This window comes from Podarcis gaigeae (genome assembly GCF_964106915.1).
Source record: "Podarcis gaigeae genome assembly, chromosome: 15".
In the NCBI taxonomy this organism is placed as follows: domain Eukaryota; kingdom Metazoa; phylum Chordata; class Lepidosauria; order Squamata; family Lacertidae; genus Podarcis; species Podarcis gaigeae.
The window spans coordinates 43,023,748-43,040,109 of record NC_139692.1 but is presented as its reverse complement, the minus strand read 5'-3'; the positions used below and the strand labels follow the sequence as shown (position 1 = coordinate 43,040,109).

The window sequence follows — 16,362 nt, the reverse complement described above, 5'->3', positions numbered from 1 at the left end:
GACATTTTGTCCGAGTGCCTGGCCCAAGATCACTTGGTGAGTTTCAGGGCTGAGGGCTGGTATTGGGACAGAACGTGCGGCTTCTCTCTCCTAGGCAAATACTCAGAGCTCCACAGTCTGATTTAAGGTGAGGTAGGAGCTGGGCGAGAGAAGAGGGATGGATGGGCTGAAAAGGTTGCACTGGTAAGAGGGGAAAGGCTGTCTGCAAGTGATGAGTTTAGGTCAGAGTGATCTGCCTCTCCCATGGGCAGCCTTCTGGGAAAGGAAAGAAGAGAGGGAAAGAGAGAAAGAAAGGTGGAAGAGAGAGAGAGCGAGAGAAGGGGTGGAAAAGAGAAGAGGGAAAATAGGTGGCCTAGCTCACCTCTGGCAAGCAGCCCCTCTGACTGAGCAAGAAGCTACCATCCTCAGTTCTCGCTATGGTGCCTGGAAAAACAACCACCTGTATCGGCTCGCTCTCTATATACATCACAGCAGCATTCTCTTCCCGGTAATAAGGACTAGAAACTTGAAACAAAGCTGATTGGTTCAAGGAGCTGAGCGCAGGGTGGAGTTCTACATTCAAATGTGCCCCCACAGAAGCTCAGCGGACGCATTCAGCTTTGGAACGCAGAACCGGACTTACGTTTGGGAGCCCTGGGAGGATTTACCCTCCACACCCCACCAACACACATAAAAGCTTTCATTTTCCTGCATGCCCATATACAAAAATTATAATGTGACCCTAAGTCTCTGCATGGAGCAATTAGAGGTCCAGGGTAGACGTCTACCTGCTTCCCCCAGATATAATCTTTCATTGATCCCAGTTTGGCTTAAGGCTGGGGTTGAGACCCCATGGCCCTTCGGACAATGTCAAATTCAACCCCCCAACATCACTGGCCATTGCTGGCAGAGAGGCTGATGAGAGTTGGAGTCTAAGGACTTGCGGATTCCCTTCTCTCGGGAGGGAAGGCCTCTTCCAAACAGAGGCATCACTCCTGTGGAGCATTCACTGCTGCTGCTTAGAGCAGGTCTGCTTGGACCACAACTCCCAGCATCCCTCACCACCAGCCACTGCTAACTGCAAGGGCTGATGGGAGTTGGAGTCCAGCAGTGTCCAGACAGCCCCACATGTCCTCTGTTCCCTTACTGAATCTCGGAGGCTGTTTGTGGAGGAGCAGGAGAGGATTCTCTCTCGAAACCCAGGCTGAGGTCTTCATCTTTCTTCCTCCTCCTCCTCTTGCAACAAGAGTCTGGTCAGCTGCTTGTCTGGGACAGTCAGTTCCTGGCAGGACCCGAGCGCCTGGCTGAGGTAGACGGCGAGAAGGTGCTTACACTGCAAGGGAGGAACGAGAACGGTTAGCAGGGCAGCCAAGTGCCCAGAGCAGAGGCAGAATGCTTTTTAATGCAGGCTGAAAAACAAGACTCTGTTTGCTGCTGGGAGTCTCAGGCTGGGGTGGGGGGCATATCTGAAGAGACCCTGGCTATTGGACCAGTCCCCCCCCACCACAAGCCCATCTTGTCCAGCATCCTGTCCTCACAGGAGAGGAGCACAACAGCTCTCTTCCATGCATGGTTCCCAGCATACTGTTTCTGGCAGTGCATAGCCAGCATGGCTTGCAGCCCCTGATCTAGCAGTATTCCCTATGAGCTTGTCTAATCGTCTCTTAAGGTAAAGGTAAAGGGACCCCTGACAGTTAGGTCCAGTCGTGGCTGACTCTGGGGTTGCGGCGCTCATCTTGCTTTATTGGCCGAGGGAGCCGGCGTACAGCTTCCGCGTCATGTGGCCAGCAGGACTAAGCCGCTTCTGGCGAACCAGAGCAGCACACGGAAACGCCGTTCACCTTCCCACCGGAGCAGTACCTATTTATCTACTTGCACTTTGACGTGCTTTCGAACTGCTAGGTTGGCAGGAGCAGGAACCGAGCAACGGGAGCTCACCCCGTCGCGGGGATTTGAACCGCTGACCTTCTGATTGGCAAGTCCTAGGCTCTGTGGTTTAACCCACAGCGCCACCTGCGTCCCTCTCTTAAATCGTCTCTTAAAGCCATCCAAATTGGTGGCTACTTGTGGCCACAAAGCCACAGTTTAACCCTGTGTTGTGTGAAGAAACTTTCTTGTCTGTCCCGAGTCTTCCAACATTCAGCTTCTCTGTATGAGGAACAGAGAAAAACCACACACTATCCCCTTTCTCGATGCCAGGCACAATTCTATCGACCTCCATCGTATCTTCCCACTTCCTTGCCTTTATTCCCCTAAACGAAAAAGGCCCAAACATTATAGCCTTTCCTCCACAGGAGAGTTGTTGATCATCTCTGCTGCCCCTTCCTAGCTCTGCAATTTCCCTTTTTGAGGCGAGGTCTTCCCTATGCCCTTTGCAACGCAATCCCTTTTTAATAGGAGCTGCCAGGAGATTGAACCTGGCAGGCTTTGCATAGGAAAACACGGACGCTGCTCACTGAGCTGTGTTCCCTCACTACTAGTCTTTTGAGCTCAGTAATTCCTCCTTTGCAGAAGTTGAGCGGAACAATGAGAAAAAGGAAGCAACTCTCACTATGCTGTTGGGCGACAACTCCCTTCATCCAAGTGGCTGTACGATCCGGGGGCTGGTGATAGTTTTGGACTACAATTCCCATCATCCACAAAGCTGTGGCTGATGGGAGTTGTAGTCCAAAACAACTCAGAGAGCTCCAGGTTGGGGCGGGCTGCATGAGAGCTGCCTCACTGCTAGGATTCTCCGTCCCGCTCTACCTGTCTTGCCGTCGCAGAGCCTCTCGCCCTGACATTCCTCCTTGCCGGTCAGACTCACCACAAGACTGTCGCCCTTCCGGAGGACAGAAAACATGAAGGCCGGGCAAGAGCAAAAGTGGCAGGAGGCGTAACAAGTGTAGTGTTTCCCTGAGCTTCCAACCACCTGTGGGCAGAAGGAGGGAAAACATATTATTCGTAACACGCACAAAAGGATGCCGTATCTAATGAAAGCCTGAAGGATTGAGGTGGGCTGGGGAGTTAGAAATAGGAGTCTGTGTCAGACCCAGGTTCAGATCCGCCACCCTTGACCAGTGAAGAAGAAGAAGAGGAGGAGTTTGGATTTGATATCCCGCCTTTCACTCCCCTTAAGGAGTCTCAAAGCAACCAACATTCTCCTTTCCCTTCCTCCCCCACAACAAACACTCTGTGAGGTGAGTGTGGGGCTGAGTGACTTCAGAGGAGTGTGACTGGCCCAAGGTCACCCAGCAGCTGCATGTGGAGGAGCGGAGACGCGAACCCGGTCCCCCAGATTACGAGACTACCGCTCTTAACCACTACACCACAGTGAAGCCTTTGGGCCAGTCGCTTGCTCCCGGCCCAGCCTGGGTCGTCGTGAAAACGGTCTCATTCAAGGGGACCCTCAACTCCTGGAACATAACATCATCATCGACAATAATTTTATTTATTTATACCCCAGTTTTACCCCTGACAGCTAAAAACATAAAAGAAGAGCTAACAACATGGGAAACCAGCAAGCAGGACCTGAGCACAAGAGTAGCTCTCCCCTTCTGCAGTTTCCAAGTTGATGGCCATCGCTGCCTCCAGTGGGAGGGAGTTCCGTAGTTTAACTGTTGGCTGCATGAAGAAGCGCTTTCTTTTATCTGTCCTGAGCCTTCCAAAATTCAGCTTCCCTGGATGTCCACACGTTCAACCCTCTGGGTTGTTTTGGACTACAACACCCATCGGCCACAGCTTTTTGGATGATGGGAATTGTAGTCCAAAAGTTCGCTCTGTCCACTCTTCCTATGGAAGGAAGGGTGAGATATTGAATGCCATAATGAAAACAAGAGAACCCCCGGGCAAACATGCTTCCCACAGCACCCAGTGGTATCCTTCCTCGGACGCCAACGGCACGAGTGAATTTTTAGAAAATCATTATTTTCAAAAGAAGTCTCCGGTACCGGAAACAAAAAAGAACGGACGTCTCGCGAAGCGGTTCTAACTGTTTGGAATTTGAAAGATCAAGTCTCTGGGGCCCAGGCCTCTCGGCTTGGTTTTTGTATGGAAAACGCTTCCAGGGTTTTTTGGGGGGTGGAAAAAGGAAGATGCTAATATTTTCTTTTCTCCTCGTGTTCCTTTGAGGGGGTGGGAGGGTCTGCCAGTCTTCCCTGAGGCAGTCAGAGCATCCCATGGGGAGGCGTGTGTTAAGATGGCCTGGTTCCGGAGTGTCGGGCCGTCAGGTCTTGGCCTGAGGCGCCAATGTCCCGAGGTACCAAAGCCAGCCAGAGGAACATACTTCCGAGCCGAGCTGTCCTGAATTGACTCCAGATTGGGCACAATGAGAGGTCTCTCTCTCTCTCTCTCTCTCTCTCTCTCTCTCTCTCTCTCTCTTATTGGGGGGGGGATTGCTATTCAGCCCCACCAAAGTGCCTGAGGAAAAGCCTGGCATGTGACCAACAGACGCATCCGCTCTAGTTCTGCTGCGGGTCCACCTTGCACGTAGGGTTAGGAGCCGCTGCGGCAAAGGAAGAGAGCGCTGAGCCGCCTACGCATCCAAGCCGGGGGCGGACAGAGAAGGGATGCAAAACTGGCGTGTGACCAACAGACACAACCGCTCCAGCTCCGGGTGTCATCCGTCACGCAGCTAATCTGGCTCCTGTTTTGGTCCAAGGGCTCGGGAGGAGCCCCAGACGATATTTCAGCCTGGCAGGCCTAATCCACTTATTTACTGCTCTGGGGGCAGGCTGCCACAGAAATAATAGGTAATTGAGATGAAAGTTATCTTTTCCTTTAATATTTTTTTTTAAGGACGTAAATTAGCAGGAGCAAACAAACAGATCAGAGAAGCTGAGGGGGGGGGGGGTGGCACTGGAAGATGAAGCATCTACTCTCCAGCAAAGACCCAGTTATCTCACACTGCAACCCCTCGGCAGCTTTGGTTTCCCATTACCACAGAGGGCATAGAAGAGCCCAACTGTCTTGTAAGACCAGAATCCCATGGGCCCCCCAAGGAAGCTGAATGGTGGAAGATCCAGGACAGAGAAAAGAAAGGACTTCAGCAGGACACAGCGCAGAGCGGCCAACTGCGGAACTCTCTCCCACAGGAGGCAATGACGGCCGTCAACATGTAGTAGTAGTAGTAATAATAATAATAATAATAATAATAATAATAATAATAATAATAATTTTTATTCATATCCCGCCCTCCCCGGCCAGAGCTGGGCTCAGGGCGGCTAACACCAATAAAATCACAGTAAAAACACAATGGGGAGGGGGAACCAATTTAAAATGCAATTTAAAATGCAGCCTCATTTTAAAAGTAGCCGATAGATCAAGAGCATAAGGGGAGGGAAAGTCCAAAGGCCGGGCGGAACAGCTCTGTTTTGCAGGCCCTGCAAAAAGATGTCAAGTTCCACAGGGGTGTGACAGAGGGGCCAGTACTGAAAAGGCCCTGGCCCTAGCTGAGACCAATCTAACCACCCTGGGACCTGGGACCTCCAAAATGTTGTCATTTGTGGACCTTAAGGTCCTCCGCAGGGCATATGTATGGCTTTTTATGAGAGGATTAGACAAATTCATGAGAGGAAGGCGATCAATGGCTGTGCGAGTTATGGCTGCGATCTGGGGAATTAGGACCTAGCAGAGGGCCTTGTCTGCAGCAGCCCCAGATTCTTCAAACTCCCTCCCCAGAGAGCTGCGTCTGGCATCTTTAACACACAGCTTCTGCCATGGGGCTACTTGGCCTTTGAGAGCTAAGAAACCTTCCACGATTTTCCATTCATTTATGTCACGGCCAGTATGACGCAAAGTATGACAGTTTTTCATCATTGTACTGAGTGCTCACCCAAATACCTTATTTTTAGTGGGGTATTTTGTTGACCTTTCTTTGTATTTATTTATTATTTTACTATGTTTTGTTTTAGTTCCTGCATGTTAAACCCCACCCACCTCCTTTTTAAGAGCTAAGATACTTTGTTTTGTGGGGCCCATCTCTTCAGCTGAATTTATACTGTTTGGTTCCATTTGGGGTGCGTCTTATGTATTTAAACAATCACAATTATTTAATCTGCTTTCTCACAACTACATTTCCTGGGACATCATGCATAAGAAATCTTTTAAGCCAGGGGTCAGCAAACTTTTTCAGCAGGGGGCCGGTCCACTGTCCTTCAGACCTTGTGGGGGGGCCGGACTATATTTTTTGGGGGGGAGGGAGAGAATGAATTCCTATGCCCCACAAATAACCCAGAGATGCATTTTAAATAAAAGGACACATTCTACTCATGTAAAAACACGCTGATTCCAGGACCATCTGCGGGCTGGATTTAGAAGGCGAATGGGCCGGATCCGGTCCCCGGGCCTTCGTTTGCCTACCCATGTTTTAAGTGAACAGGGAGCGAAGGAGTTGTCCGGCCGTGGTTCTTCAGAGGCCTGAGGCTGCTTTCCAGAAGGAAGCAGCAGCAGACAGCTCATCTTGGCTTACTTGACCGGGAGGGACCCTGTCTGCCAGTTTAAGAAGTGAGCTTTTCAATTATTATTTCTTCCCTAAGACACCAGAGACAGCGGCTGTCTTTGAACGCAGACTGTTCGCTGGGCAGGCTCCGGGTGTATTAACTGCGAGATCTCTCCCACCCCAACGGTCGCTCCTTCCGGGTTCCTCATCGTCCTTCTCACAACATTGCTCCGGGATCCTGTTATCAACGGATGCAAACGTTTTAATTCAGCCAGGGCTGACGGGAGCTGTGATCCTGAACATCTGGAGGGTACCAGGTTGGCAAAGGAACCCCTGGCTCTTATCAGAAGGAGCAAAGGAAGCTGCCTTAAGCAGAGCCCACCTAGCATAGTATTGTCAGACATACCCAGAGGTGCTGGGGACTGAAGCTGGGAGACCTTCTGCATGCAAAGCAATGCTTCTGTCCCTGGGTCCTTCTAATGCTTGCTAAGGGGGATACTTCAGTGCGATCAGGGTTTCATGGAAGCCAATGCCCATGCCAGCCTCGGCCCACATTGCACACCAGCTGCCTGCAAGACAAGACCTTTGGGGGTCGTACCTGGTAGACCTGCCTTCCACTGGGAGATGTGATCCGTGTGACTGACTGGCGGTCCACCAAGTCCAGAGCAGGGACGGCAGAAGCCCCAAAGATGAACTTCAGCCTGGGAAGATGGAAAAGGTGCCGGGTTAAGCTTCTAACCGCAGAGTTCTGCTCCTGCTGCCCAAATGCTCTGGGACGGTCTCAGATCTACACTATAAAGCTAAACGGGTTTGAAACCAAGAGGTCCTGTTTGAGGTTTAATCCTCTTGGATATTTAAATCAGAGAATCCTAGGACTGTGGAGTTGGAAGGGACCCTGAGGGTCATCTAGTCCAACCCCCACAGTGCAGGAATATTTTGTCCAATGTGGGGCTCGAACCCAGGACCCTTAGATTAAGAAGATCGTGCTCTTATCAACTGAGCTATCCTGGTTTTTTTTTGCTTTTCACCCTTCCCCACAATAGGCGGCTGAGAGAAAGGAAGTGGCCCAAAGTCACCCAGCAGGGATTCGAACCCAGCTCCCTTTAGTCCCGATCAGATACTTCTAGCCCAGGCCTGGGGCACCTGCAGGCTGCCAGATGTTGCTGGACTGCAACTGCCATCACCCCTAAGAGGAGCTGGGAGTCCGGCTAAAGCGTCATGAAGCCACCAGTTCCTCAGCCTGGATCCAACCACTGCACCACACTGCCCAGCCAAACTGGCATGCAGTTTTAAACACCTGTTGGATTTCAAGACACCTTATTACTGATGTTTAAGGTTTTGGCCAGATTAGTGCTAAGTAATTCATCCCATCTGCGTCAGGACTAATGCTCCCCTTCACTCCATGCCCTAAATCTGTTCCAGGGGTTCCCCCAACCCTCCAGAGCAGATATTGGGGGGGGGGACACAGGGCATGCATGGGGGGAGGGGGAAATTCCACTGTGCAAGTGTAAATCCTTGTACCAGTGGAACAGGTTGGTTGGATAGCATCCCCGAGCCACAATCCTAAACGTACTTGAGCCCTGCTGAATTCAGATGTTCTCCTGTCTGATTTTTGTGAGTAGGTTTTGTGCTGTTAATACATTACTGAGAAGAACCCCAACAGCAATCTATTAACAAAGCCAAATTTCCTGGTTGCCTGTGGCGAGCGATGACCGGGAAGGGAAGCTTGCAAAAAAAGGGTGATGTGGTTTTCCTCCGAACCGACAAATCCTTTTACACAGTGCGGCTGTCAAATGAAGTTTGCGGGTTTGGGGACTCTGGCAGAAATAATTTCGCGGGCCTGAGGAAACACCTGCCAAACCGAGGAACAACATCCCTGCAAATCCCAAGAGCGCGATGTGATGATTTAATGCCCTCCCCAAGAAGCCTTAATCCAGTGATGACACAGTTACCACACACGACCAACGTCAGGAGAGGCTGTGTGATTAGTAGGAGGACGTAACCCACTGTCTGACAGACTAGGGAGATTTTAGCTGTTATTTTAGGCGAGGACATCCTCCCGGCTTGGGTTCTGGGGGCATGAGAATGTGATGTACCAAAGGTGGCTTGGTGTGCAACGTGAAGTTTTGCCTTGATGCCGTACCGACTGCAGCTGCAAACTTTTAAAACAAAAGGAGGCGGCTTTCAGCCGAAGGGCCCAGTTTGAAAACAGTATCAGAAAGACGGGCTTTCTATTCTGGGAAGAGCAGATCTAATTCCGCCTGAGAGCTCGGGACAGAACTCAAGGGATTTTAAAGGCTGCACAGCACTGTTGACCCTAATCTCTACGTCACGGAACGGCTGGCAGATGGACTTGCGCTTAATGCCGTGAATCGGAGAGTCAGAAATGCAAGAAAGAGCGCTGCCGGGTGCAGGATCAAGAGAGGGTGGTCAAGGATCTCTGGAGGCCCACAAGGATGTTTGTTTCCAAACTCAGAATCCAAGCCCCTTTTATAAATGCCATTCCTTTAAAAAAAGAAAAAAGTTGTTCTGTCTTTGCACGAGCAGGAAGCTGGTGACAACTCAAGATTGGAACAGCTGGCGGAAGAAAATCCAGAGGGAAGAATGGGGAAGAGAGAGCAGAAACAGCCCAAATAAGTGATGGAGGTTCTCCTTTTTATGGAACATCGCTCTCCTCTCTCAAAATTATTACTGAGCTGATTTCTCCCATTCCCTTAACCTTCCCCTTTCCAGACTAAGTCCTTGTTTTGAAGCCTTAAAGGAGAAAACAGCTCACATATTTTCAGCGGGTGTTTCCGTAATGAGGGCTAGAAACTTATTTGTCACTGTTGTTTCAGAAATGGCTAGCAACCCATGTGGACGAGGCAAAAAACTGTGGGGTATTGAAAGCCAGTGTGGTATAGCGGTTAAAAGTGGACCTAGAAAACTGGGGTTGAAATCTCTGATTGGCTGCGAAGCTCTCACTGGGTGAACATGAGCTAGTCACTGCCTCTCAGCCTAGCCTACCTCAAAAGGTTGTTGTGAGGATAAAACAGTAGGTAGGAGAAATACGGAACACCAGCTTGCTCTCCTTGGAGGGACATAAATGGAATAGGTAAACAAACCAAGACAATAAGATGCACTCAAGTGCAAAAACTCGTGTAGCAAAATTCTGTTCTGGTCAGACCTCACCTGGAGTACTGTGTCCAGTTCTGGGCACCACAGTTCAAGAAGGACACTGACAAACTGGAACATGTCCAGAGGAGGGCAACCAAAATGGTCAAAGGCCTGGAAACGATGCCTTATGAGGAACGGCTAAGGGAGCTGGGCATGTTTAGCCTGGAGAAGAGGAGATTAAGGGGTGATATGATAGCCATGTTCAAATATATAAAAGGATGTCACATAGAGGAGGGAGAAAGGTTGTTTTCTGCTGCTCCAGAGAAGCGGACACGGAGCAATGGATCCAAACTACAAGAAAGAAGATTCCACCTAAACATTAGGAAGAACTTCCTGACAGTAAGAGCTGTTCGACAGTGGAATTTGCTGCCAAGGAGTGTGGTGGAGTCTCCTTCTTTGGCGGTCTTTAAGCAGAGGCTTGACAACCATATGTCAGGAGTGCTCTGATGGTGTTTCCTGCTTGGCAGGGGGTTGGACTCGATGGCCCTTGTGGTCTCTTCCAACTCTATGGTTCTATGAAAATGTGATGTCAGAGATCCCTAGCATAACCCACCAGCTTTGCCCAAAACCCTGTTCCATCTCCTACCCCTGAACTTTGCCAGCTGCTAAGAACAACTGCTTAATATCTGGTGCCTGAGTTTGATTTCTTCCTCTTCCCTCGTGTGCCATGTTCTTTCATATTGTAAACCTACAGGCAGGGGTTGTTTGAACTGATTGCTTGTAAGTCACCAGGATCCTTTTTTGGCTGACGTACAGGGTACAAATGCTGTAAATGAATACATAAAGTGGAAAGCAGAAGCTCCCAGGGAAATAACATTGTTCAACATTAGTTGCAAGGAGCACTCAGAACTAGGGATAGGTCAATTTCGATTTCTCTCAGTTTCTCTCTCTTCCCCACCCCTGACTCAGTTCAGTTCTACCCATTTCTGCAAGAGTCTGCAATTGTTTTTTTTCTTTTAAAAGAAAATTCAACAGCGTATTGATGTGAGTTTATCCTGATACAAACATTTTCACGAGCAAAGTCCCCTATTGCAAACCAGTTATATATTTTATTTTAAAATTCTTATTTGCAATGTTTCGTTTACCCTTGTAAACAAAACCTACCATTGCAACATCCCAGATCTTGCATTTTGTATATGATTTTCAGGCATGCATGTCATTTTATGGAAGCTCCCTCCTGTATACATTATTTTGCCGTGTGAACGTTAAGCATTTTTAACTGTTTACATTATGTTAGGGCCACAAACGAAGGCCCCTTAGCAACTACTCACGCCAGGAGGAGGTCATCGGGAACTGGAAAAAAGAAGGAGAAAAAGCAGCATTAATTTTGGCCCACAGCAAGGTACTGAGAAGGGCACAGAATGTCAATTAGGAACTCTTATAAAATCTCTGCGCAGATCTGCAAAAGCTTCTGGCTGGTTGTTTAACAACAGCCACAGCAATGAAGTGTTATCCACCTTCCTAAATCAAGGCTGCTAAAATGAAGAAGGCCAGGGTAGCCGGAGGGGAACCAGGAGTGGATTTTGGTGCAAAAAAAACCAAAAAAAAAAACCAACGCAAGCTGAGTTTCCATTAATAAAAACTAGGTTGGGATCCCTGATGAGACCTGTTATTAATAACTGGTTTCTGTACTTGTCCGTACAGGTCCTCCCAATGCTTGTGCTTGCTTTCCCCTCATCCCTCCAGTTCCTTTTTCCTCTTGTGTCACACGTTTTTAGATCGGGGTGTAGAACCTCTGGCCCACGGGAAGGAGCCAGAAGGAAGAGTCCCAATTTGGCCCACGAGGCTGTTCCCAATAAACTGCGCCTGCCTGCCCTGTTCATTGCTTTTCTGGCGCACGCCTTGCTTCAGGCAGCACAAAGCTGTTTGCACTCTACTCCACTTCAGCAGAGGTTTCTGTGCAAACCATATCGCGCTCCCGGAGCAAGGCAAACCACTGGGGGTGGCAGGCACCACTAGTCCTAGCAGGAATGGGGTTTGGGTTTCAGCCCAAGCCCAAATATAAACGTCATTAAACAGGCTCTCTGGCTCGGCAGGCACCACGGAGGATTAAGAGAAACTCTAGATATTGGGGGTGGGGGTGGGGAATCGTTCTGTGTGGGTCATCAAAATAGCTCCCTAATCTGCCATGCAGAGGACAATAATACTTCCACGCCTGTCTCGACAACCAGCCAAGGCTGCGGGGGGAGCGGGGAGGATTCTGGCTCAAGCCTGATCTGCACCGCTGCTTAGAATATCTGCATGGTTGGCAGGGCTGTGGCACTCTCTGCTGGTGACGAGGGGTGGGAGAGGCAATGGCAGACCACAAACGGAAGCTCCATCCAGATAAGACAGAGGCACTGTTAGACCAGAGGGATGGGAGCTTGCCTGCTCTTGATGGGGCTATACCAGGGGAAGGCAACCGAAGGCCCATGGGCCGGAAGCGGACCACAAAGGTGGTTTAACTGGCCCATGAGCCACCCCCGAATCGAACCACCTGCGCTAAACTGGTGCAGCGTGGCAGCTCTCTTTCGTGGCTCTGGAAATTGCTTCTGCGCATGCCCAGACGCCGGAAATCACGTCCGCGCATGTCCGTGGTGCTGGAAATGGCTTCTGCACATGCCCAGATGCCCAAAATTGCTGCTGCGCAGGTGTGGTTTTCTGGCGTCTGGGCACGCGCAGAAGGATCTCTGCGGGAGTGATCTGGCCCATGTCCGGTAAGCCTTGCCAACCCCTGGGCTACACTCTGAAGGAGTGGGTACATTGCTTGGGGATACTTCTGGGTCCTTTGCTATTGCTTGCTTGGGGCTCCATGGCATGGAGTGTCTCCCAGCAGCTTCAGCTGGTGGCTCAGTGGCACCCCTATTTTGGACAGGGACAGCCTAACCTCTGTTGCCTAAGCTCTGGTAACCTCTAGGCAAGATGACTGCAATGCATTATGCGTACGGCTGCCTCTGAAGACGGTTCGGAAACTTCAGCTGGTGCAGAATTTAGCAATCGGGCAAGACGGTTTGAACGTATTACACCGCTCCTGGCCTGACTGCAGTGGCTGCCATTTGATTTCTAGGCCCAATTCAAAGTGCTGGTTTTGACCTATAAAGCTTTAAATGGCTCAGGACTACAATACCTCAAGGACGTCCTCTCCCCATATGAACAGACCCGGACCGTGAGATCATCTTCTGAGGCCCTTCTTCATGTGCATCCTCCTCCATGAGACGTCTGGAGGGGGGCAAGACGAGAACGTGGTGACTCCCCATTTGTAGAATGCTCTCCTCAGGGAGACTTACCTGGTGCCTTCATTATACACCTTTAGGTGTCGGGCGAAAACATTCTTTTTCAGCCAGGCCTTTGGCTGATTAACATCCTAGGTAAAGGTAAAGGTAAAGGTACCCCTGCCCGTACGGGCCAGTCTTGCCAGACTCTGGGGTTGTGCGCCCATCTCACTTAAGAGGCCAGGGGCCAGCGCTGTCCGGAGACACTTCCGGGTCACGTGGCCAGCGTGACATCGCTGCTCTGGCGAGCCAGAGCCGCACACGGAAACGCCGTTTACCTTCCCGCTGGCAAGCGGTCCCTATTTATCTACTTGCACCCGGGGGTGCTTTCGAACTGCTAGGTTGGCAGGCGCTGGGACCGAGCAACGGGAGCGCACCCCGCAGCGGGGATTCGAACCACCGACCTTTCAATCGGCAAGCCCTAGGCGCTGAGGCTTTAACCCGCAGCGCCACCCGCGTCCCGATTAACATCCTAAATCCTTCTAAATGTGTTTGTGGGATGATGGGGCAATTGGTTTGGTTTGTTCTTGTTTTTATTTTGTATTTTGTGTTTTTCAGATGAAGGGTGGTTAATAATAATTTATTATTTGTACCCTGCCCATCTGGCTGGGTCTCCCCGGCCACTCTGGGCAACTTCCAACAAAGATTAAAAATACATTAAAATGTCACACATTAAAAACGTCCTTGAACAGGGCTGCCTTCAGATGTCTTCTGAATGTCAGGTAGTTGTTTATCTCGTTGACATCTGACGGGAGGGTGTTCCACAGGGTGGGTGCCACTACCGAGAAGGCCCTCTGCCTGGTTCCCTGTAACTTGGCTTCTCGCAGTGAGGGAACCACCAGAAGGCCCTCGGAGCTGGATCTCAGTGTCTGGGCTGAACGATGGGGGAGGAGACGCTCCTTCAGGCATACAGGACCGAGGCCGTTTAGGGTTTAAGGTCAACACCAACACTTTGAATTATGCATACTGGGAGCCAATGGTATACAAATACAAATAATAATAATAATAACAACAATAATAATAATAAGTTTTGCCTGGAGGAGAGAAGACTGAGAGGTGACATGAGAGCCATCTTCAAATATCTGAAAGGCTGTCATGTGGAATATGCAGCCATCTTGTTTTCTTTCGCTCCAGAACCTGAACCGATGAATTCAAATGACAAGAAAATAGATTCTGAGTAAACATCAGGGGGAACTTTCTGACAGTAAGAGACAGTTAACAGTAGAACGGACCACTATCTGGAAAGCTGGTGAACTTTCCTTCTTTAGAGGCTTTTAAGCAGAGGTTGGATAGCCATCTGTCAGGGATTCTTTAACTGTGATTCCAGCATTGCAGTGAGTGGACTAGATGTCCCTGGGGAGTCCCTTCGAACTCTATAATTCTATGATGCAAATACCTTCCTCCACCTACCGTGAGATGTCTCGCAAAAAGCCTTTTCTATCTCTCTCAACAGTTCTTCCGCTAAAGCTGGCAGAGTGGCACCCATCAGGAGAATGTATGAGGCGGGCAGTTTTTTCTCTGGGTGGAAAAACAAACACACACACAAGCTTGTTATTAAAGGATAACAAAGCGAGTTTCATTTCCCAGAAGAGGGGAGGGTGGGGGAGAGAGAGAGGGTCCTATTTATTTATCCTTAATAAATCTCCTGTTTCGTTTATTTTTCATTAAAAGCGAAGGCCTCTCAGATATCTTCATAACGCCGGGGGAATTTGAAACCCCACAAACACTGACTAAGCGTCACCTTCTACTTCGGAGCCTCTAGGACCCGAAGGGTAAAAAATAAGCTAAAATAAATAAAATAACATAAGGTATTCCTCCATCCTGAATGTGAGGATCCATGGATCAGCTCTGCCCGCACATTGGATCGGCTAGGATGAAAGAGGTCAAATCATAAGCTGACACAACCCCAAATTACCTCTGGAGAACCACAGAACTTAAGAGTTGGAACGGCATTCTGCCAGTTTCATCCATGGCACTACCGATGGGACTCCCAACCATTTTGGGACTTCCAGGAGCTGGCTTGCAAGGCCTGCTTGCAAAATCTGGAGGGTCGCTCTCTCTTCCCTCAATTCCAAAGTCCCCCTCAAGCAGATGCTTTTGACTGTCTGGGGGTGGAGAGGTGCCATTCAAGACAGGATGGAAAGGGAAGAGAGTGAACTGGGATGTATCTGAAGGTAGCCAGGGAGAGATAACGTCAGTGTAATTTTGTCAAGCTTCTTTTAAAAGAAAAGGTGGGAGGGGGAGAGAAGAGACAATTTCCTCCTGCCCCAGAGATCCCTCTTGCTTATTTAAATGCATTGCATGTTTGGCAAAGAGAGAGCTAGAATTCTGGCAGGAGGGAAGGTTGGAGATCCTGGGATTCTGACCTCTAGGGATATAAATATTTGAGATGAACAGACAGAGGTCTGGCGCAAGGCTCCCCCCACCCGCTCTTCCTCCCTGGTCAGCTAAAGACAGATGGAGCCCGAAGTGGAGACAGAGGTAATATCCTTGAAAGCCGCAAAACGTGCCAAAATCTGGAATGATCCCATCCTGTGTGTGTGCATGGAGCAAAGGGATGGACATTAAGAGGGTGCAGGCAAAGCAGAAGCAGCAGCAGCAGCAGTTTCACCTCAGATTTCTCTTGGAAAGGTTTTGGGACAGTTGTGTTCTCTGCCTTATAACAACATGGGTGTCACCTATGCATGTTTTGAGATATACAGCAAATGACGCCTGTTAACATATAAATTTTATCTTGAGATATTATGCACCCGTTCCAAAAAATGATGAAGCAACAAAAAATGATAACATTAATAAAATAGTACTAGCAAGAGTAATAGGAATAGCGACAGGCTCTAAAGTTAATTACACAACTACAAAGTGTTAAATCAGAGGATATCTATCTATCATTTGCCATTATAAAAACTTGGGGTATTAACATCATGAAATATGGGTGATACTCAACTAAGTCATACTCAAAGTAGGCCCATTAATATACATGGATTTAAGTCGGAGCGTGGCAAACATTCAATACCACCTGATATCTGCAGCTTTAAAGTAGCACTACTTACAACTTAGCAGTTGTGTTTACTATCAACTGTACAAATTATCACATTGTGGTGGTGTAAAATTTGGTATTTTCAATTCATTCATCAGCACCTACTCAAAACTCCAGTTTTATTTCATTCTTCTGTTTGTTTGTCTCAGTTCTATAATGGAAGTCGACACTGGGACCTCTCTCTCTCTCTTTTTTCAATGGATTAAAAAAAAAATAAACAGTCAAATTTCTAGGTGAACCAGAGTAGCACACGGAAACGTTGTTCACCTTCCCGCCGGAGCGGTACCTATTTATCTACTTGCACTTTGATGTGCTTTCAAACTGCTAGGTTGGCAGGAGCAGTGACCGAACAACGGGAGCTCAGCCCGTTGCGGGGATTTGAACCGCTAACCTTTTGATTGGCAAGCCCTAGGCTCTGTGGTTTCACCCACAGCGCCACCTGCATCCCTTATGGCTTTAGACATAAGCTAAGAAAACAACTAGGTGGGACGCAGGTGGCGCTGTGGGTTATTGGTTTGTTT

The 16,362-nt window shown here is 49.1% G+C and overlaps 1 protein-coding gene across 4 annotated transcripts in view; it reads right to left on the bottom strand.

Moving 5' to 3' along the window:
• ZSWIM7 (zinc finger SWIM-type containing 7) overlaps positions 1 to 16,362 on the bottom strand; it is a 70,970-nt gene that overhangs the window by 52,019 nt on the left and 2,589 nt on the right. For 2 of the 4 annotated variants that reach the window (XM_083715319.1, XM_083715317.1), the window contains exons 2-6: positions 14,215 to 14,322; positions 10,825 to 10,846; positions 6,996 to 7,098; positions 2,786 to 2,890; positions 1,127 to 1,312 (exon numbers count right to left, since the gene is read on the bottom strand). In XM_083715319.1, coding sequence (XP_083571445.1) covers positions 1,193 to 1,312; positions 2,786 to 2,890; positions 6,996 to 7,098; positions 10,825 to 10,846; positions 14,215 to 14,290 — 426 coding nt within the window. In that variant the 5' untranslated portion in view covers positions 14,291 to 14,322 and the 3' untranslated portion in view covers positions 1,127 to 1,192. Of the gene's footprint in view, positions 1 to 426; positions 1,313 to 2,785; positions 2,891 to 6,995; positions 7,099 to 10,824; positions 10,847 to 14,214; positions 14,685 to 14,719; positions 15,975 to 16,362 lie in introns of those variants that run through there. The other 2 variants (XM_083715318.1, XM_083715316.1) reach the window with 2 other exon arrangements.